Consider the following 24,117-nt stretch of genomic DNA (forward strand, 5'->3'; position numbering starts at 1 on the left):
CTTGGAAAGATTAAAGTGAACCGGAAAATATAATCCGGTGCCGAGTTCCAGCAGAGATCATTATATATTGAATCAAAGCTGAGACGGCACGTGAAGGGAATTATCAAATCAGAGATTGCCAAAATCTGGTCAATGAAGCATTTAAACTCATGTTGCTTATCTTCTGTTTTCAGGTCTGGTGGAGGAAAGACCAAAATGACTATGTATGTTCTTCGTTTGACCCCTATCTATTACTTTGGGCAAAACCTTTTCCTATACTGTTTATACACTGTGAATATACTGCATATTTATGTATCTATTTAGATTTAAAGGGGTTTTACCAGGATTACAAGTTATCTTCCATCTCCCATGAGACCCCCACTGATCCAGAGAACAGAGGTCTCACATTCCCCTCCTCTTCTCACTGCCGGGATGCTTCTCCCACTCTCCGGGACATCACGCTGAATGGATTTTGTGAACGAGCATGTGCAGTCTGTGCTCCATTCACTTTAGTGGAGTTGGCTGAAATACCCAAGCACTTGTTGCCTGGCTATCTCCGCTGTGCTATTGTTATTGCACCCCTCACACGGGATCTCCTTTCTTAGGATTGGTGGAGGTCTGAGTGCTGAGAACCCTTCCAATCAGCAAGTTATCCCTTTTCATAGGGGATAACTTGTAATTTTGGTACAGCCCCTTTAATATTGTTGTGAGTTATTTTCATAGGCCTTCAGTGTATCACTAGCATTACCCGCTTGTTTAATTGTGTTGTTGCTGTTAGCCATTTAGTCGTTCACGACCCTCGGTGACCCTAAAGGCTCCCTCCCTCCATGTTTTTCAGTTATGCACTGCTTTTAGTTGGTTGATATCCATGCCAGTATCAGATTTGACAGTATCAAGTTTAAATTGTAGGCAGGTCAATCCCCTAGATTTTCATGACCGTATTCTATGATATTAGAGTATGTAAGGATTTAATGGCTATAAACACCTTTGCAATTACATTTTTGTTTATGGTCAGTGTGCTCCCTAAATGTAAAATTAAGTAACTTTTTAAATGATCTGCATTAAAACTGTTGCGGGGTCTAAACAATTTCCTTACATACCTATCGGTCCTGTTGCTTCTGACATACGGGTCATTCCAAGGCAAATCGCCCAAAGGGGAACACCCATGCATCTCCCATTTTGACGAAACTTTACATGTTTGTTTGTTACCCGAATGTATATAAAAATATGTTTTCAGATCCATCGGAACACTTGTTCAAAAAAATACAGGAGGGGGTGCTTTTATGAAGGTCACGAGCACCATCATTTTAGGAAGATGTGCAAGGTGCCATTTTCTGCGTAATAATATGCAGATTTATAGCATTTTTCTTAACACTGTAATTCTAATACAAGTTAAAGTAAAATTGGGACACAAATGTCAAATTTTTGGGTGGAAGTGAGCTAATCCAGAGAAAAAGTTGAAAAAATGATATACGCATCATACATTTATGGTTTTTACCAAAACATTTCAGGAATGTGTTCTTTGTAGTTTTTGCAGAAAAAAAAATCACTTCTAAATTAATAACAATAAATTAATGTATAGTTAATAATACTGCTGGTTGATGATGCTGTGGGAAATGTTTGATTTTTGTGTAATTGTCTATCTATCTATAATATAAATCTAGCCCAATTTATCCCAAATCTTGCTCGTATTAATCATCTAAATTTTACACTGGGATTCCCCACAACCCTGTGAGCTCCTTGGTCGAGCAGCAAGCTTAGATGGGAATTCCCTCTACCCATCCTTCAAATGGCCAGTGGTCATGAGGATTTACTGTGCAAGATACCTTTTAGTTGTTCCACAATATGCAAGCTTCTGCTTCTTTTGCTGTTTTACCCCAGAGTATCCGTGGCCAAAAACAAGTGTGTTAAGAATCATCCAGTGTTTTAAGCTTATAAAAAAATAAAACGAAGAAATGCAGGTTATATTCAACTGAAGATCAGTGACAGGAGAAAAGGAAACACTGCACACTTGCACAGGCAAGTCCTATGAAGAACTAGAGGATACACACACAAGTACCATGCCAATAAATAGCTAAAAACATTTCTGCACCTCAAAAAAGCTTGCTGCAATCCATTCAAAAACCATGCTGTCACAACAAAATCTCTGAAAAAACTCGGTTCTGTATGAGAGACGTATATGTGTATCCACATGCTGTGCCAGGTAAGAAAGCAGCTTCCTTGGAAGAAACAGAATTACACGCTGAAGAACATTAATCCGAGGAAGAGCCTGGGGTAGTGAGCATAACAACAGCTGCAGAAAAATGTGAAGCTGGATCATCATTGTCATCATCAACAGCTGATTTGGTTATGTAACATAGTATGTAAGGCTAAAAAAGACATATGTCCATCCAGTTAAGCCTTTTACCCTGGATAATAAGCCCTACCCTGATTTTTTTTTCTGGGGAAGGGGGGTTGGAAATTTGTAGCCCTCCCCCTAAAAGAAGACCTAGCTACACTACATAAAAAAACAAAAAAAAACAGCAATACTCACCTAGCCGGCAGCATCCCGATCCCTCACTCTGGTCTTCCGCGCTGCGGCAGGCTGCTGTGTACTTCACACTGCCAGCGCACTCTTCCTGGTGATGGGGCTTTGAATACCCCGCCTCCAGCAAGCGAATGCTGTGATTGGATCACAAGCGCCGCTGGCTCAGCCAATCCGAGCCGGCACTCAATCATACACAGCCATTCAGGGAATGACATCACTGTATGGCTGTGATAGGTTAATCGAGCGCTCGCTCTGGTTGGCTAAGCCAGTGGCACTGGTGAAATAATCACAGCACCCGCCTGCTGGAGGTGGGGTATTCAAAGCCCCGTTCGTTAGCAGGAAAAGAGGGCAGTCAGCCCGGAGGACACAGCAGCCTGCCACAGCGCCACCAGAGACCAGTGCGAGGGATCGGGATGCCGCCGGCTAGGTAAGTATAAGACTCACCACAAAAATAAAGCACTGTGCCTTTTTGGTGGTAAAAATTAATATAAGACGGTGTCTTATTTTCAGGGAAACACTGTATTACTGTTGCTGCAGTGAACATAGTTTTATCCTCACTAGATGACAGACCTGTAAAACTGAAAAGACTTTCTGCATTAGAGAAGAAGATTAAAGCGAAAACTAAATTACAGGAAGCGATGATGAGGAAGATGAAAACTTGAAATGCACAAGGATGGGTGACTTGAATGTGAAAATGTATACCAGAAATTAAAAGTTAAATTCGGAATCCTCATACCAAGAAAAATTAATGATTCTTACCTTGCTTTCATTTGGGATAAAAAGAATAATGAAAGAATTAGGTGCATCAAGTTATTTGGTAAAACAAAGTAGGAAACTTGTGAAACATGATGTGCTAGCCTAGAGACCGAAAATGTGCAGCAGAAATGTCTTGGGCCAAGTAACAATTGATAAAATCATTGTAACATGTGAAAGTGATGAGGTCAATCGTATCATGCCGGGAAAGAAAGACAAAGAGTGTTACAGACAAAGAAACGGGAAAAACAGCTCTAGCAGAATGGCTTCTTACCGTATGAACTTGAAAGAAATCTGAGAGATTTAAAGAGGATGAAGATGCCCCAAGAATAGGCTACTCCATTTTTGCAGCACTCAGACCTCTGGGGTGCATATTGCCAGGCCCAAAGGTATGCATTCAGTATGTCTGGGTACATTTCATCAAAACATACATGTGATTCTGGCATCCATTCCGGCTAGGCAAAGTTTTAATATTTCAAACATATTGGTGAAAGTAGTTTGTCATGTTGGATCAAAAAACTACATGATGCGGATATCTGAAATCACAAAGGATGCTGACGTGATACAGATCTTTGAACCACAAGATGAAGTGCACTGCAAACAATGGGTTTTGACAGACCGAACCTGCTTGACAGGTTCTGCAGCTGTAGCGTTAACCCGTTCTCTCCATATATTAAAAGCACAATCTTGCTATGTGAAAGAACTGAAAGAAAGTCTGCCCAATTCAAAAATAGTGTAATGTGACTCATCAGAAAAAATATTTAATAGTAATTCCAGATGAGATCCAAGATTTTACAGGAGGTCACAGTTCATCCTCTTATAATACACACTCATCGTCAAAAAAAATAACGCATCTAGGAATTGTTGTCGGAATTGAATGAAAAATTATACAGATGGTCCCCTACTTGTGAACGGGTTCCGTTCCAGGAAGCTGTTCGTAAGTACATTTGTTCGTATGTCCGAACAAATGGTTGTATAGAGGGGGATCGCGGGTGGATCCAACGCTATACAACATCGGGTGCAGGCTGCTTTTTACAGCCGACACCTGGCAACAGCAGTTCTGACAAGCCGCAACGCCCGTTGGAACAGTTAACACTTTAAAACCCGCTGTCAGAATTGACTGTGGCATTTAAAGCGTTAACAGTTCCAACAAGCCACGCCACTTGTCGGAACTGCTGCTGCCGGGTGTCGGCTGTAAGAAACAGCCTGTACCCAACATTCAGGGATCCCGTATGGCCTCCCACGATGAAATCGCGGGACGCCGTAAGGGTTGCAACGGCAGCCGGGGGCCTTCTGAGAAGCCCTAGGGCTGCCTATGGAGAGTGCCTATCAAGCCGTGCTATAGGCACAGCTTGATAGTCTTCCTGTGCGATCGCTGCACAGTATGATGTATTGCTGTAGCATTACATCATACTGCCGGACAGGGTTGTTCGTATCTTACGACGTTCGTAACTCAAATGTTCGCAAGTACGGGACTATCTCTAAGTGTAATCGTAACGTTGATATAAGTAAGTGATTCTAATATCAGAGCAAAAGGATAATTTATTGTGGAAAACTGAACACTTGAAGGGAAGTTTTAGTACCCCATTGGCGAGCACGGAGGCATGCAAGTTCTGTACTGTGTCCTGCGGCATATTGCTTCACATTTGCTGTATTGAGCCTCTAGATCAGTGCTTTTCAAACTCCAGTCCTCACAGACTCCAACAGGTCGTGTTTTCAGGATTTCCTATAGAGAGAACACCTGTGGCAATTGGATGGTGCTCTCTACTGGTAGCATGTTGAGGGTGTTCTGAGTCCAATTGCCTTGTGTGTGAGCACCCACGTATACGCTGGTTCCAACACCTCCTAACAGTCTCTAGTTAGAGTAGTCCAGGTGGCAGGCAATTCGTCGATATAACCATCTAGCTTCTTGCTTTCCCATAATGTGCCCCTTCTTAAATTCCTTTCAAGAGGCAAAATATCTTCAATTGCATCATAGAGGCATGTCTGGTGGTCACCAAGCTATTCAGAAGTGGAAAAAGAAGTCCACTGCACATAAGTAGCCTCTGAGAGCCTTTTTATAGGCTGAGCGTGGAACCATTTTTATGGTCTCAGGTGGCAAGACCATTCATCTAATAATGCTACAACTACAAATAATTTTCATATATGCCTGAGATGGAACGGCAAAACGACAACTCCTAGGTGCTTGATTTTCTTTTACAAAGAGTGTATTATCGTCACAACAGCTTTTTCATATTAGAGAAGACGGAAGAGTTTTGTGACTTTAAATTCAAATTTCTTCATCCAAGAGAAAATTTCCAAGACTTACCATTGGCCACACCATTACGATACATGTTGGATTCTACAACATCAAATTCTCTGTGAGTAGGTGTTCTACAATCATATCAGAGTACTCGAGTAGAAAATATACACTGTAACCTTGGTATTTTAACCTGACCGAGGCTCAGTGGAAGAGATACACAAGCAAGAAATGCCATTAATTAATGATTATTTAACTGAACAGACTGTGTGCCCAAAAGCAAATTCGTCACCCAGTTTATGATATGAAGCATATTCAGTTGTATTTGGTCATATTTGATACCACTAAAATGGTTGTTGTCATAATTTGTCACCATCAAGATTTTTTTCACAGGCTTGTGGGTAACCCCTATGTAAAATTCAGATGATTAATACCCACACAGAGTTGGGATAAATCAAAATAGAAATTTAGTAATGTTTTGTTCCAGTTTTACTTTAACTTGTATTAGGATTACAGTGTTTGGAAAAATGTTATAAATCTATATATTGTTACGTGCAGACTGACACCGCGCACATCTTCATATGTCCAATAATTTCCGAGATATTTAAAAATTATGGTTCTTGGAGTCCTTTGGAAAATTTTTCCCCTCTGTAATTCTTGACCCCATAATGAGTCTGAACATTTTAGATTTTTATATACATTCTAGCAACAAATGTGCAAAGTTTAGTAAAAATTGGAGATGGTTTGGTGTTGGAGCCCTTTTTATACGGGCCGACTTGTCAAGCTCAGGTGCCCAGCAAGTCATCCAAGCGATATTTATTCCTGTGCTTTTACGTAGGAATGAGCATTGCTAGTGAATGGTGGCGGAGCAGGCGAGAGATTGTTTCCGACCACCCAAGGAGGCCCTTTTACACAGGCTGATCCTCTGTTCAATTTTCCGCATGCAGAAACTGAATGACAAAAGAGAAGTAAACAAATTCTTATTTGTCGTTCAATCAGGAAATGCATTTAAGTCTCCCTCACACAGGCGTTTGCAGAAACGCAGAGTTTTTCAACACTGCATTTACTGCAGATTAAGCCCGGTTTCAGCAGCGCTGGCATGCGTTATGCCAGCATTTTGCTGAAAACACAGCCAAGGATTTAAAAAAAAAAATCAATACTCACTTTGCAAGTGCCGTCGGAGTTGCCGGAGCCGCTCTTTGGACCTCTGTGCAGGCTGCCAGGCACTTTGCAAGCCAGCAGAGGATCTTTTGCTTGTGACGGGAAATGGAAATCACCACCTCCAGCAAGAGATTGCTCCGATTGGCTGAGTCAGCTGAGTGATAGCCCGCTCAGCCAATCATAGCCAGCGCTGGATGCTCCAGTTACAACCATTGATTGGAGCATCCAGTGCTGGCTGTGATTGGCTGAGTGGTCTGTTAATCAAAGCAATCTCTTGCTGGAGGATTTCCAATTCACGTCACTAGCAAAAGATCCTCTGCCCGCTTGACAAATGTCCGGCAGCCTGTCTGGAGGTCCAGAGAACGGCGCCGGGGACCTCAACGGCACTTACAAGGTAATTATTGATTTCTTTTCCCCTCAGGCAGTACCAAGTTGTGCAGCATTGTCCGCAGCACTGAAACCAGTGCCCATTCATTTCAGTGGGCGACGCAGGGCTGAAAACGGCCAAAGATAGAACACTTCTGTGAGCAGCCCCATTAAAATGAATGGGAGCATTGTACAGTGTTTAGCACAGCGCTGAAAAGGCAACGCTAGAGGCTGTACAAAAACATCTGTATGAGGGAGGCCTTACACTGAACGATTTATCCAAGAGGGTTCCTTGGGTGTTTTGTCCTGAAATGACCCATACATCGTAATTGTTTTGACTCTGTCTTTTTCTCCTCTTCCATTCTCTTAGTTCTAGAAATACCTGCAGGGTCAGAGAAGAGGTTGTATACAGCGGTTCAGAGTGTAGTGAGAGAGACAAAGCATTCGAGGGAGGGCAGATCACACAGGTTGTTGTACTGCATCAGAGTACAGATATGGAGGAAAGAACACACAGTTGTCTGCAGGGCGAGAAATCACGCATGCTGTGTGTTAGTGTGCAGAGAAAGTAAAGAACCCAGCCGCCACTGAAGAAGGCTGAAATGACACTCTCCTTAGCATTAGAGTCTCAGCACAAGGGAGAGGATATCCCTTATGAGCTGTAGAAGGTGAAGGTAGTGCTGATTCATGAGAGCTAGTGAGGGCAGCAGCATCATAGACTCACATACCTCACATTCAGCATGCATTATTGGAAGGGATACAACAACAAGAGAAAAGTATTACATTTGGATAGGTTGTAGATTGTATATTAGGAGATTTGAAAATGAATGAAAGAATGAAAATAACAGCACAAAATTAAGTGCAATTTTTTTAAAAACTCAAGATGGTAACAACTAATTTAGTTAAAAATATATTTTGTCTATGCCATAAGTATACATGGCCTTTGAAGCGAAACTCTGGTCAAATGTTTGTATGTACTTTACCAAACTCCAGTCCTCGTGACACCCCTAACAGGTCATGTTTTCAGGATTTCCTCAGTATTGCACAGGTATTCTCTCTATAGGATATCATCAAAACATTACCTGTTGGGGATTGTGAGGAGTGGAGTTTGTGAAACACTGTGTAGGTTCATCTAGCATACAAGGGCCAGTTGTCTAGGTTCTCTATACACTAAGTCCCTAACACCACAGGAAATTACAAAACATCTGCACATTTCTAGACTCTACAGAAGTTGCCAAAACACCCCCCTTTCTCACACGCAACTCACAAACCCCCCATTCTTCCTACACTCTGCACACAACACTGTTAAAGGAGTTGTGCCAAAATAAAAAATTATGGTATTCCCATACTCAGGAAAGGGTATAACTACCTGATCGGTTGGAGTCCAAGTGGTGGAACCCTAGTGATAACAAGAAATGGATCCCTAGTGTCCTTAGCGCATATTGTCACTGCGTATTACACATGCGTATACCCCATGCGTAACATTCTGTGAATGTAGTCAGTAAAAGTCAATGGACTTTCATTCTTCCATTTACACCTGTGTGTGGACAATGCGTATTGATATGCAGGAGAAATAAATCGCAGCATGCGCTATTTCTCCACGCATCATGCGCATCCCTTGACTGGGCTGCATATGAAACGCTGTTGTGTGTATGGGCAACATTTCCATACACATCCCTGCTCTAAACAGAGCCAGGAATTTGAAAAAAAAAATCACTCTGCGCATGTCCGTGACGTCAGATTCCCAGGCATGCACAGTGCCAATCACAGCCCGTATGCTGTCTTTGCCGGAAGAGTGTATGGGCTGTAACGTGTACAACGCTGTGGGAGACTCGCAGCATTGTTCGCATAAGTCCGTGTGAACGAGCTCTTGATATATAGAGTAGTTGATTTCTTTCTGCTTCCTTTTAGATAATCCTCTTACTTTTGGGTCGACAGGAAACTGCACATAGTAATATTAATTCTCAGAGTTCTCCTCTATTTTAGCGGAGACATACGAGTGAGCAGAGTAGGAGGTCCGTTAGGTGCAGATTCAGACAGTAGCAGCAGAGCAGTGACTGATGTTACAAAAAGCAGCCATGTTTTGGTCCTGCTCAAGACTTGAACTCTTCTGGTTCAAGTTGATGGCGATCACAAGTTCTCTGACAGGCATCAGTATTACTTCATACCATGCAATATTTCTCCTCAAGCACAACCCACTCAAAGTTAGGCAAAATCAAAACTTTCTGCATTTGATATGCGAGGCACAAATTTGCATTTCACCTCTATGGCACCAATCTGAACCTCCCACAATGAGTGTATGGTCCTCAAAGTATATTCTATATTGCGATTGGAGGAACAAACAACCTCTACGCAGACAACTTCGTCTGAGGAATACTGACCTACTCAGGAAGATGGTCAACTGTAGTTTTGGCAACTTTTCCTAAAGTACAACTAATATCGCAACTGACGTCATAAAGTGTTTCCTTGATTTTTGGGCAGAGCACGCTTCCTCTGGTCCACACACACGCTTCGGTGCTGTTTGTTCCCTCCAGTAGGGGAATGATCAATGTACTATATTACTGTATACTTCTAGTTGGCATGCATGTATCACACAGCATGTCTACATGAGCAACGCGGGATCAGTGCTCTGTACTAACGATAAGATCATGATGCTCTTTTTCAAGCATCTTTAGGAAAATGATTTCATTCATATATGTAATAACTTTCTTCAAAAAGACACATTTTAGCAGTAGGTACATTTTGCTTAAGCTACAATGACATCTCCAGCTCATACTCAGTCACATAGGCCCTCATGTTTAAAATCGTTTTAACGAAAATGTCAGCCAATTAGATTTCAGCAGTAGTTATGGTAGTTATGCTACAGATACTTTTTATGCCTGAGGCGCAAAGTATTATAAAGTTTTTCTATTGCTCAGGCGCCCTACATTATATAATCAGTGGTGACATTTTTACCAAAGTACTTGCCACTGGAACTGCAGATGGCTTTTTCATCACAAGAACCAGTCAAGCATTGAGCAGGTTTAATGACAAGCCTTGAACTAAAAGACCAAAAGAGCCTATAGTATACAATTACAAGTAAGTAGGGATAATGTACATTCTTCCCAGCCTGTAAAGATCCAATGAATGCTATTAACCTAACATTGGGTCATATTTACTATTCCCAGGATACAGCCTAGTCCTATTTTGCCGCCTGCAGGACTGCGAATTCTCACAGCAGGATGCGGACCCATGCCCCCGCAGAGACCTGCAGCTCACCCACTCTCGGCGTCTTCCATCTCTGCCATGCATCGGTTGCCGGCCAGCCGGCGCATGTGTAGAGCAGAGCCGTTGGGTCTCTACTGACATTTTTGTGCGGGCCTCTGCGAGACCCGCACAGAAATAGAACATGCTGCGATCTGTTTTCCGTGTGTGTTTTCACGCAGACAAATCGCGGCTGTGTGCATAGGATTGTGTTTTGTAATGCAATCCTATGCAGGCGGGCACGGGCGGAAATTCTGCGGGAAATCCCATCGTAGAATTTCTGTCCGTGTGCAGGGGGCCATATAGTATTTTTGTCTAGCATTGCAAAACTCGTTGCAACATCCCCAGTTTTCTAAGTGGCTTTCGCTCTGGTAAGTCGAGAGGTCCATATATGGCAGCCATGTAAAACTAAATTTCCTTCAAAGTGGCTAAAATGTCTTTGACTCCTTTAAAAGGTGATCCAAAAGGTGTTATTTGTGATGAGACAACCTATTCAAGCATGTAGGTATTCCAACAGAATGAAAATTGCTATCTCCAAAAAGGTTAACAAAACCTCCTGTTGCTTCTTAGCCTTAGGGCTTATTCATACAAGCGTTATATTTTTGCGCGAGTTTTGTGAGATTCAGTGTGCACAAAACTTGCGCGAATATGAAATCCATTCTTTCGAATGGATTCATTCACATAAGCATGTACCATTTTTGGGTGTTTCACAGTAACGTCCTGCCCATAGTTAAAAATGGAACCTTGAAAAGACCTTACATGGCATTCTCATGCTGTTCAATGTCCCTGCAAATGCAATGGGAAACCATTGCAATCCTTTCATGTGCATGAAGATCAAAATTTCACAGCAGTGATTGTATTACGTTTTTTACTTAAAAACGCTATAGTAATGGTGTCTGTTGGGTGGCATTTGTGCCCATCATATAGCAGGACATAATGAAAACCTAATGGATCCTGCTGTAGTTATTGAGCTCCGTTGGGTGGAGTTCGTGCTCCATCATATAGCAGGGCATAATGAAAACCTAATGGATCCTGCTGTAGTTAATGAGCTCCGTTGGGTGGCGTTCGTGCCCATCATATAGCAGGGCATAATGAAAACCCAATGGACCCTGCTGTAGTTAATGGGCTCTGTTGGATGGCATTCTTGCCAATCATATAGCAAGACATAATGAAAACCCAGTGGACCCTGCTGTAGTTAATTGGCTCCGTTGGCTGGCGTTCGTGCCCATCATATAGCAGGACAGAATGAAAACCCAATGGACCCTGCTGTAGTTAATGGTGTCAGTTGGGTGGTGTTTGTGCCCATCATGTACCAGATTTGGAGCTTCATTTTTTTTTCTTATGAAACTGAACAGCAGAAAACACTAGAGCGAGTGTAAACCAAGCGGAAAGTGTGGTGTCTTTTTTCTTTTTTAAGAAAATGAACTTTTACGTCTTTTTAGTAAATATGGAACAATTAGTAAGGCTTTATATGAGACTAGTAAGAGGAGTCTGTTTTTAAACGGGGTCACTCTTGTCTGTGGGATATGTCTTGTTATTTGCAGTTTCACTCATGGACATAAATGGCGCTGTCTAACCTCTTACAACTTCTTAAGGCCCATTTACACCTGCCAATGATCGCTAAAAAATCGCTAATCGTCGATCGTTTTAGCGATAATCCGTGCGTGTAAATGTGCGCTCATCTTCTGTTTTTCAGGCACTGCTGGCTGATCATTAAATTCAGTCCAACATAAAAATCGCCACTCACTTTTATCAGTTGTTCTCCACAGGAAGTGCTGATAGCATTGTTTCCCCATTGAGAATAAAGGATCTGAGCGCAGATAATAGCCTGAGCCCAGTTAATAGACTATTAACTGCATTCAGGGAAGGCTTCATTTGCATATCTAATTGGTATTTAAGTAGCTGAGTAGCTACTTAAATACCAATTAATTTTTATGCAAAATGATCACTCAAAGCTGTCACTCAAACTGTCAGTTGAGCGATCTTTGAGCGATCATCGGCCCGTGTAAACCAGCCTTTAAAAGAGAACAACTGTTTTTTGATCTCTGAACTAAGCCTAAATTTTACTCAGAGTAACTGGAAATAAGTACTGGAACTGTTTGTTCTTTGGGTAATTTATAATCCTGAGTATATATGCTGTATACCTGACTTTGAGTGTTCTTATTGCTTCTATGTTGTTGTTGGTCCGTGTACTTTTTTAAACTCACTGCTCCTCTTATTAACCATTTTTATTCAGGGATGAAATGGCCAGAGAAATGTCTGACATTCTGTCTAGGTTGGTGAGACAATTCATGTGGACATGCCATTTTTGTTTATTCATTCTTTAATTTTTGCACAGCTAAAATGTTGCCTAATTCACAATTTCTTGATTTGAGTATGACAAATGCATTTAATCATTGAAATTATATGTATATTTGTTTTCCCTCTAATTTAACTAATTGTTTGCTAGTGATACATTTTAAATGAAGAAATCGATATAGAAAAATCATTAAAACAAATGTGCTAAATCTATATTTTTCTAACAGTACTGACTTAATACATGCAAAATACAAGGATCTCTTTTGTACTGTTGTTTTTTGCTATCTATTTTTATGTTTTGTTTTTGCCCTTTGTCATATACTGAGAACATTTTCCTAAAGGGCCACAGCGGTGATTTTTTTTTCATTCATCATGCAGCTAGCCCCCTGCTATATATAAGTAATATAGTGTGACCTTGGTTAGTTATTCCATTCTATCTGAAAATTCCTGACCTCTTCCTCAGATGGTCATATGATCTCAATTCTGACCAGCTGAGATTTACTTGGAGTTGTGTGTTTAGTTACTAGTCCGTGTCTCAGTGAGTGATGCTGTTGCATGAACTCTACCACAGAAATTGCTTTGACGGGGACACAGACACTACTGTCACAGTTATGGCTCCTGGCACACAGTTATAATAAAGGGGATTACAGCTCAGTTATAATAGAGGAGATTACAGCTCATCCTCCTGACTGTATAATTATGGTCTTTAGCTTATATAGTGAATACAGAATTTAATGGCATAGATGATGCAGTCTCTAGCTGCTCATGAAATGCTGTACTGATGCTTCATGAGATTGATGTGAAAGTGAAAGCAAATTCTGAAATGGTGCTTGATAGTATCAGACAGGAGGCTGTGCCCCATGAAAGTGACTGCAATATACAGAGAAGACTTTCAGAGTGGGACAGGCAATCGTGTAAGGGGGGGGCAGAGATAGAATTTTTTTTTTTTGCCAGAATTTCCCCTTAATTCTGATTTGCCTTCCACTAGCGTGCCAAAAAATCCTTGTATATTTGCATTAACATATGCTGTTTATTAATGTTTTTGTATCTGGGATAATTGATGCATTTTATAAATATTTCAGTATTTCAGTTGTGTCTTAAACAGCCATATAACTTTCTTTCACGGTTGAAGTTACAATAAAACCTTTGCCTTATTGTGAACTTGCATAACCGAGCGACATATTGTGCCATACAGTTCTGCTTAAAACATGGCACTATCTATGCTAATTTAATTATGTGTATTCACATTTCAGTGCCATACTATGAGATCCAGAATAGAGCAGTTGTTTGGGCTAATAATCATATAATAGGATTTACATTGCTCATTAGGTAGTGTTTAACAGCAATTGTTTTTCTATCTTGCACAAAACAGGGCATGACATTGGCACAAATTATTAAAGTGACACCCCTTTGGCAAAGCTTTATTCACAAAATGAAATTAACTCCTCTTTGAGCTGACTTTATTATACTTAATGAGCTCATCCTGTTATATCTTTTGTTGTCAATTATACAATTCATTACTGCAAAAACGCTAGATAATGATATTAGGAGATTTCAAATAAACCATTGTTCTGAGGAAGCTATACGATAGTTGTGTTATGCGGGAAGCACATGTTAATACTGATACATTTTGTTAAATACAAAAAAATTATTATAGCTTGTAATGCTCCTTTTAGACAAGTCGATTATCATTGGAGCGAGCGAGTGACGTCACCGCTAACTCGTTAGCACTTGTGAAGCCGGTTTATACGTTTAGCCGTTCAAATGTGAATCTTTCAGTCCCTGTATAAGCAAATACAGGGACTGAAGGATTGCTGATTAAACCGAATGATAAGCAAATGAGACAACGATGATTTTTATGCCTACATAAGGGCTCCTTCCCACAAAGTTATATTGGACGCCGTTTTCACGGCCGGCCAATATACGCTACAGTCTGATGCATTAGATCCCAATGCATCAGATCAAATGGCTGTAATCCCGCGATGTATAAGCGCCCAGCTGGGCCAATATAGCGTCAAGCGCTCTTACGTCGGGCCGGACAGATAGTCCTGCAACTATTTACCGGCCGGAATACGTCGGCCATTGCATTGGCTCCTATGGGAGCCAATGACAGTGGCCGGAGAAGAGAGGTGGGAGGAAGCTTTGCAGTGTGACTGCTAAACTCTCACCCCCTTCTCCTCTTCTCTATCCTCCCCTCTGGCTGTTTGCAATGGGAGGGGGCAGGGGTAGATCTAAGCTCTGCCCCATCTCTCCTCATCCCATTGCTGGCTACTTAGCTCCTACGGCCATGTGAAAGAGCCCTAAAATGGGTGAAAGAGAAGCGAACTATTCTCGTTCAGTCGTTTGCTTGCAATTAGACCGAATGAGTATCGTTCCATTTCACTCGTTTGAATGATGTTTTGAATGAATCTTTCTGTCTGAAAGCATTTAAAGTTATGAATTAAAAACAAAACTGCAAGAAATGCATAATATTCACAAGAATATACTTTTATTAATCTGGAGATTATAAAGGTTTTCTAGAACATTAAACCTTTTTAAAAACTGATTTCAGCCCCGTAGAATTAAAGGGGTTTTCTGGGACATAAAAAAAGTTATACTGCCTAAAAAAAAATAAAAATTGAATACTCGCCTATTCCAGTGACTTCTTGTCCAGCACTGCAGCCCCATTGCCGCTGCACGGAACCTGGAAGAAGCAGTGGGTGGTCTCGTGTTGTTCATTGTGCATGTGATCACCCAGCCACTCATGGGCTTCAGCAGCCATAGAAGTCATCTGTGAGTGGCTATATATTTATGTCCCGGGAAACCCCTTTAACGCTTTATTCATTAGAGTCAGATTTTCCTAAAACTACAATGTTGCTCAGTTTGTCATTACTGTGAAGTGATTAGGTAGATTTGGCTGGTGTTTTGGATAGATGCCTGAACGTGGATTGAAATTGTGTTGCCTAGTACTGCGCTGAGGCCTCGTTCACAAGAGTGCTGTTTTAGCACAGTATAGGTGCGTGAAAAGATCGTGCCTATGTTGCACTAAAGATCACGTGAACGGTTGATTTCCAGCTATTCTAATTAGCCCGTTCACATGATCGGAGTTGTGTGTTATCCAGCTCCCATAGGAGTCTGTGTAAAGCACGCACCAAAGATAGCTCAGGTCCTATCTTTTCTCGCACCACTGACCTTAGATGCGAGCTTTGCAGTCGCATGTCCGATCTCTTGTTAGGTGCGAGCATTTAGCGTGTCTAAAATTCCTAAACGGTTCTAATAGAAGCACTTTCTTTGCGCACCTCTAATGCGCTAAAACAACGCTCGTGTGAACGAGGCCTTAAATGGAGAAATCCATTTTAGTATTATAAGGGATTATAGGGAACTTGGGCAAGAAACGATACTGGCAACATTCCCACTTGCAGGTTGGCATGACATTTGCCACCCAATGACTGTTCTGTAGCAGGTTAAATACCTTTAATATTGACGTTTATACTAGTACAGATTTTGGATATCCCGACTGCACATCTTCAGTGCGCTACCTATGCATCACCGTTACGTATAGCACGGTGTAAAGGTAATTACCAGTGAGCCCTTTTCTTCATTAGCTCTTACAAAATACTCATTTTGTATTGTAAAATGTTGCAAAACCTATATAAGTACCTTGGTTTTCTTGTATTGTCCAGGTACTAAAAGTCTGTTAGATCGCTGGCTCCAGACAGGATAGCCTTTTGGGAGCTCACATGAGTTATGAGCCAAGCTGTTAGGTGACATATTTGTCACCAACATTGTCAGTTTTCTTGGGTAACCAGCAGAATTTCACAAAGGGCTATGCATGAGAAACTCCTAAAATAACCACAATAGTTACCAAGTTTAATCTTCCTGTAATGGGCATTTAAAGCATCATCGAATATAGTCTAGTGCACCATTTCCAGCAGATGCATGATATGAAGTGCACATGTAGCAACTGCTTAATGGAAAAATGTCATCTATTAGAATGTATCAACCAGAAAAATCAGGATCCTGATGTGCATTCTGCTTTTTGTGCACAAAATATGTGGATGGTAACCTTCAGTGTGAAAAAAAACATTAGTCAATGAAGCCTTGAAAAAGTTCTTAGTGAGCCAAGGAGCACGGAAGTTGGCACCGTAATCTTGAAGTGGATTTATTCTGTAGGCTGCTCAGTAATGCAGGAACACATAATAGATAGCAGCTCTTATTTTCTGTACACAGAAGCCATTCTTTTAGGAGCTTTAGGTCAAAGATTAACAAAGCAAAGGTGCATTGCTCTGGAACACAGCTCTGAGATGTGCTGCATTTCACTTCACCTGCAGATATGTCCACTTAACCTTTAACCTTTAAAAGTGCTGCTCTTCTACGACAAAGTCCCTCATATTATTTGATCTATATATATAGCAAATATATATAGAAAATATATATATAGCGCATATATCCTATATATATATATATATGGTATATCTCAAGTAATGTGAGGGACTTTGTGTGTGTGTGTATATATATATATATATATATATATTGTGTGTGTGTATATATATATATATATATATATATATATATATATATATATATATATATATAGTGTATGTATGTGTGTGTGTGTGTGTGTGTGTATGTATATATATATATATATATATATACATATATACAGACAGACACTTAATTCCAAGCAGGTTCCTGTACCCAAGAGGTCTGCTATAAAAGCGAACAATTGACTAACTGCTGGTAATTTAGATGTATCCTCCGAATACTTCTGCTGTGACTGCTTTCCTCCTTGCTGTAGATCATTGAAGGTCTTTACTATTCTGCATTCCCACAAAGCAATCAGTTAGTGTATCACACGTTTTATTATTTTGTCAAAAGTGAGAACTAAAATATACCTTTCCGAGCCCAAACCAAATATTTGCTGGCGTGCTGCATCCGTCGGCCTGCAGATTTCTATTTTGTAATTTCTAAAAGCTTTTTATTGTTTAGCCTGTAGTTAGTATTTAGTGTCATTTATTGTATAAAATAACGTGTGTGTGTGCTGCTGTTTACAGGGGGCAACAAGTCCAAGCTACCAAATCTGCTGCCAGCGTCAAGAAGTATGACTTAAGCAAGTGGAAATATGCAGAGCTCCGAGATGCAATCAATACTTCATGTGGTAAGCCGACAGAAATAGCTATTAAAGCACAAGTAGTAAGCATTTAAGAGCATGCACATTAAGTAAACTGAAATGACAACTGCTGCAGGCGGAGTGTGCAGCTCTTAAATTTTAGAATCCTGCAGGAGAACACAACTTCTGCTGACCGCCTGACCCACTTCTGTGTGCCGTAGTTGAACCTTTAACACTTTCTGTAGATTTTCAGCTATTGGGTAAATTCTATACTTAGATTTATGCCTTTTTCTTTACAGCTAAACAGAAATAAAGTCCTTACTGGGTTTAAAACGTAAAAAATAATTGCACTTGAAACAAAAGGTTGCAAAAATACAATGAACGCAATTTTTTATTTTACGTTTAACATGTTTCAGCAAGGAATAATGCATATATGTTACATCTACATAACTGTAACAACTTGTACAACTAATTGAGTCTGAGAAGCCCCCAAATATCTGTGATTAGAGGCTGGAGCAGACATCTGATATATAAGGGAACTGGAGCTGAGTCCTGTTGTATATAACGTATAGTGGTAGCCACCACTTAAAAGTGTGAAGAGCATATTCCTCATGAGTATATCAGACTCTTAAGCACGAATCACTTCTAATGTATCCTACATTAGTAGGATTGTGCCTAAGTGCTTGTATAGTGTAATGACTAGTAACTTAATAAAAAATCTCTAGGGTTGCTCTAGCATCCTAAATAAGTAGGATATGTCGTTCTGGTGGTGATGGCGCACAAATAAAAGCGGCAGTATCATCATAGAATGCCCTGTTATTTAAAGCAAGTCTATATTACAAAAACAATCTTGAAATATTGTGGTTTTCACTCAAGGAAACCTTAAGGCCCATTTAGACCCAATGATTCTCGCTCAAAAGTCACTCAAAGCTGTCTTTTGAGCAAGAATCGTTGGGTCTAAATGCACGGACATCGTGCAGTTTTCGTGCACAAATCATTCCTCGCTCAATTTTAGTTTTCTAGAACTCAGCGGTGAACTCTTGGCAGCGGTGCAGGCTGTTATCACAGTCGGCAGTGCTGATAAGATTCTTTCAGCTCACGTGCTGTTGGTAGTCCACATCGGGATGCGAGCTGTAATCACGGAAAACAATACAGCTGTTTGCTTATGCAAACAGCTGTATTGTTCGCCGAGCGATAGCCGTAGTGTCCGGCTCCGATCGCTCAAAACTGTCACTCAAACTGTCGTTTGAGCAATTATCTGTCAGCGTAAATGGGGCCTTACAATAGAATCACAGGTCGTGTTCTGTAGAGATTAGCCAATATTCATCTCATTATCACAATCAGGATTACAATGGAAGGGCATTCCCAGGAGTGAAATCTAGCCGGTTCCCCCCCATTTTTTTTTAAAGCGGTTGTTAAAATAACAGTGGGTTTGGAGAAGTAAAATGATGTTTCAGACCCTCCTTCGGTAAAGATGATCAGGCATCATCAGAGCTTGAGCCACCTTCCCTGACTGTTCGGCAGATTTCTAAATACAGGCAGTGCAGTGATAATGTCGCAATGCTGCCATCAATCTAGTGTCTCCTGAAGAATGATGTAGGAAATATATGGCGACACAGTGATATTTGCATTGGCCTCCTCTGCACACTCAGTAGAACATGGCACGGTATGAGAAAAATACTGAGGCATTGTATTGAGAGGTCACTTCTCTGCTATGTGGTGCTATCTTTTTTGGGGGTGTGGGGGGAGGAGTGCACTGTGTGTGGCATTATAATTTTTTCTCTGGGGCACTGTGTGGCACTATTTACTTATACTTTACACAGCATCCCAACTTTTTTTTCTCAAATTGGGGTTGTATATTGCGGGGGCAGTGAGGGTGGTACTCTGAGGATGTTCTCTTGAAGGAATTTTCCAGGCAAAAACTATTGATGATCTAGCCTCCGGATGTGTAATCAATAGTTGATTGCCCGAGATCCACACACAGAATCTCCAGGGATCACCTGGTCGCCTGACCCGGTGTCAGTTCAGTAAGCCAGTCGTGCGTAATAGGAGACAGGAGCTAAAGTTCCATAGCTCCTGTTAAAATCAATGAAAGCTCAAGCTTAAAGGGGTTCTGTCAGGAAAACAAAAAAAAAAATCATACTCCACTGTGCCTTACGGGGCAGGTCACAGGGAACCTACTGGTCATCTCCTCTCCCTCCGCCAGCCGTCTGATCACAGGGCAGAATCTGGCAAAGTTTCAGCTTCTGCCCCTGCTCCGACCACTGCCGGACAGCAAGTCCTACCGCCAAGGTCAGTGGGCGACACGTTACTCACTGATTGGCCTGGCCGCGCCTAACCTCTACCATACTCGGAGAGTTGACGGTGAGTGTGCATGCGCCCCCCCCCCTACCCCTGGCACTTGCGCACTCACCGTTGACTCTCCATAGATTGCAGAGGTTAGAGGTGGCCAGGTCGGCATGAGCGCACATGCGCGCGCAGGAGCTTTGTCTTTTAACTCTTCTCTTTGCTGACAGAACCCCTTTAAATATTTATTTAGATTCTATATTAATGTATATTGCACTTGGAATATTGTAACTATTGATTTTTAGGGTAGGAATAACTTTTGACGAGTTGACGGTCACAACACACTCCCCTCACCCCGAACTCTACATAGATCACAGAGCATGCCCACAGCAACCCATAGAAGTCAGGGTTGTTCTCAGACTTCATTTTCTCTACATATCTGTAGTGTTGCTCACAGCTGTAGATCAAGCAGCCCCCAGAGTCATTTACAGGAAGTAGAATACAATCATAAAATAAATAGATTTGTAAGGAAGAATATATGTATTTATGTAGAAAAATGTAATATATTGCTGCTCTGCGGTTTCCATCTTACAGAAGTGATTTTTTTTGCAGGATAAAAACCAATTCTCGGATCTGCCTTCTCTTCTCTTCTCACATTAAAGGCTCCTGTGCCTAATCGGTACAACATTTTACCTTGAGAGAGAAGACCATGTAAAACTTAGGAGAAATGTATTATTTCCACTGGCCTGCAATGCGCCTAATACATGAGGAGGTGCATGACGCCTCTCAGCACCTCTATGCGCCTAATCAGAAATGTCTGCCAGGTCTGATCTTGCCTTCATTTCTGATATAATTTATGGTGAAAATTATACATAAATGTATTGTCCAGGGAGACCACACCCTCTCTTAACAAGCCATGCTCCCTTTGTTGGCGGACAAAGGCACAGGCAACACATTTTTGTGAAAGTCCTCACTTGCACAAAAAATTTCTACCATTTTTTTTTTAACCGAATACTTAAAATCTTTCATGAATGTCCCCTGTTATGCCTTACATAGCACACAGGTAGAAAAATGGCTGGTAATTGTCATTTTTCTGAACACAGGCTCTGATACCGGTATCACGCTAGTTAGATACATTAGATAGTAATGTGCTGGAAACTGTTTCTCTGCAGGTAAAAGATTTGTATGCCTTGAACGTCCTTCAGTTTCAAGCGACTCTGAAAATTTAATTTGAGAATGGTTTATGGAAATTCTTATTTTGTCAATGCACAGTTGACAGCGTTGCATAAATTTCCTTTGATTATGCTTCTCTAACACTTTCCTATCTGCCATTTTTGGCACCAGTTTCTTGCATTTCCTACTTTTTTGAGTATTTGATCATTTCCACCGCTTCTCCCCAAAGTTTCCTAGAATTCTAGGGGTAATTCATGTCGTTAATTTCTGTTACCTTGTTCGGTCTGAGTAAACTTAGACAGAACTAAGACCCGTGATACGCAAGAAGGCTTTTCATACCACCTATTTTTTTTTCTGAACCAATGGTTGATGTAAATAGATTGCAGCATCCTATTCTGGTCCGATTTACAGATAAGAGTAGGACATGCATATCCACTCTTCTGCACATTGGACAGCCCATGGACAGGGTGTCTGTGTGCTGTCCGATGTGAGTGGCGCCCAAGAATTTTGGGCACAACTCACACTTGGTGGTCTGCCTATGGTCTAAGTCTAACCTTAAGGGCTCATTCACACTGGTATAATTGGCTATTCCCTGCATATTTAGGCCTTTCTACTTTTGTTTTGCACACGTAAATATGCACTGTATTTACATGTGCAAAAATAAAATTAAGGGCCCCTTGTTTTAATGTGCAAATACGCAGGATTACTCCGTATTCACTAGGTATTTGCACTGGCCCATTCGCTTATGACCTGTTTCAGCATGTAGTACGCACCAAAATTGGACATGATACACAGATGTGACTAAAACCTCTGATATCAACTGAATGCATAAAAAATACACTCATAAAACGCTATGCAATTACTGATCGTGAATGAGCCTTTAGTGCAATTCCAGGTTTTTTGTCCATAAATCTTGCTGCATATCTGTGTCAAATTCATCATGTAAATGCAGATTGTGTTGAGTCATCATCCTATACATTGCATTTCTACAAAAGAATGAGCATGGTGTGGACTGGCAAAGCAGACTCAGCATACAATTTTTACTCTATGTATGGATGTGGTTTTGAAATTCGCATCCATGTCTATTGTACTGTAAATTGAAGATTTTTGCTGTAGAATCTACACCAAAAATCTAAATCTGCATGTAGCTCTAGGCCATCTTGGCGTACTGCAGGTGTATTCTAGTATCATTATTACAGCCACAATATTCGCACTTCCCGCAGTTCTACTAAACTGAATTTGGATTAGGGCGAACAAAGTTTGGTTAAGTAGAACCGCTTAAGGTATGTACACTATTTGAAAAAAAAATCAAGCACCTAGAAAGAGTTGTCATTTTGCTGTTACAACTCAGCCAGATATACAAATAATGAGAGTTGTGGTGTGATTAGATGAACAATCCTGCCACCTGAGGCCCTAAAAGTGGTTCTTCCCTTGGCCTATAAAAAGACTCTCAGAAGCTAATTGTGTGTAATGGACCTCTTTTTCTGCTTGTGTAGAGCTTCTTGACCACCAGACATTCCACTATTATGCAATCAAAGAGATTTTGCCCAGTTAACAGAGTTTGAGAGGGGGCGCATTTTTGAAATGCGAGAAGCTGGATGTCGTATTGTGAATAGCCCATCACATGGGGTAAACTGACCAGATCGTTAGGAGGTGTTGGGACCAGTGGTTGGGTGAGGGCACACAAGGTGACCCGCAGTTCAGGACACCCTTGACAAGCCACCAGTAGAGAGGATCGTCTGATGGTTCGACAAGCAGAAGTGGCTCCAACTATTTTTTGTTCGCCATGCAGAGATAAGTGGCACCACTGTTACAGGCCCCTGTGTCTATCGGAACTATTTCCAGGTGCTTGACTTTAGGACAATTGGTCTTGTGGCACCCATTACGTGTTCTGCCTTTGACACACACTGTCGCCTCTGTTTGCAGTGGTTTTGTGAATGATGAAAGTGGACAGCTATGGAGTGGAACCGGATTGTCTTCAGTGATGAATCCAGGTTTAGTTTGGGCACTGATGACTGCTGTGTTTGTCGTATGGATAGCCCCCCAGACACGGTCAGACACCCCTAGTAGTGGTATAAGGGACAATGTCAGCTCAACGATATGTTCAGGACATCCACATGTGTTGCACCTCATGACAGGGCTTCCAAGAGGCATTTCCTAGCAGGATAATGCTCAGCAAGGGTGTCACAGAAGTGCCTTCACAACATTAGCACAATTGTGTGGCCTGCCTGTTGCCAGATTTATCACTAATAGAATATGTATGGGACCATCTGGGATGCCAACTTTCACAGCCTATGAGTGCACAATCTAGAAGCTCAGTTACAGAAAATGTGGACCGATATGCCACAGGGTGCCATACAGAACCTGTATTCCTCCATGCCTGCCCGTATCGCATCCTACATCCAAGCAACAGGCGGTACAACAGGGTACTAGAGCCTTCATGCCTGCCTGTATCACATGTTGTATCCAAGCTAGAGGCGGTACAACAGGGTACTAGAGCCTTCATGCCCATCCGTATCACATCTTGTATCCAAGATAGAGGCGGTACAACAGGGTACTAGATCCTTCATGCCCACCTGTATCACATCTTGTATCCAAGCTACAGGTGGTAGAACAGGGTACAAAGGCCTCCCTTAACCCCTTGAGTGGCACGCCTGGAAATTTTCCGGGACGAGCTCCACTGCTCATAGATTTCCGGGCTATGTATCACTATGGGAGCTGCAGAGCACAATGCCACAAGCTGTGACATTGTGCTCTGCCTGCACAGACCCACACAGAGCAGTGCAAGGGCTTTGAAAAACCAGAAGAAGATATTGCCGATATGTCGGCAACCTCCTGCTTTGTTTACAGGTTGCCATTGAGACCATCGGCTTGTCAGAAGCAAGCCGATGGTCTCTGTGGCAGGGAGAGCTTGGTGCTTGGCTGTGAGAGGACAGCTAGGTACCAGCTCTTACAGCAGAGATCAGAGAAAACCTCCGATCTCTGTTGTGTTAACCCTTTACATGC

General features: G+C 41.5%; 1 protein-coding gene across 6 annotated transcripts in view; it reads left to right on the top strand.

Moving 5' to 3' along the window:
- MYO6 (myosin VI) overlaps positions 1 to 24,117 on the top strand; it is a 262,780-nt gene that overhangs the window by 219,762 nt on the left and 18,901 nt on the right. For 3 of the 6 annotated variants that reach the window (XM_066604748.1, XM_066604765.1, XM_066604757.1), the window contains exons 30-32: positions 174 to 203; positions 12,502 to 12,540; positions 17,597 to 17,700. In XM_066604748.1, coding sequence (XP_066460845.1) covers positions 174 to 203; positions 12,502 to 12,540; positions 17,597 to 17,700 — 173 coding nt within the window. The remainder of the gene's footprint in view (positions 1 to 173; positions 204 to 12,501; positions 12,541 to 17,596; positions 17,701 to 24,117) is intronic. The other 3 variants (XM_066604782.1, XM_066604788.1, XM_066604773.1) reach the window with 2 other exon arrangements.

The sequence above is a fragment of the Eleutherodactylus coqui genome, chromosome 1, assembly GCF_035609145.1.
Source record: "Eleutherodactylus coqui strain aEleCoq1 chromosome 1, aEleCoq1.hap1, whole genome shotgun sequence".
In the NCBI taxonomy this organism is placed as follows: Eukaryota; Metazoa; Chordata; class Amphibia; order Anura; family Eleutherodactylidae; genus Eleutherodactylus; species Eleutherodactylus coqui.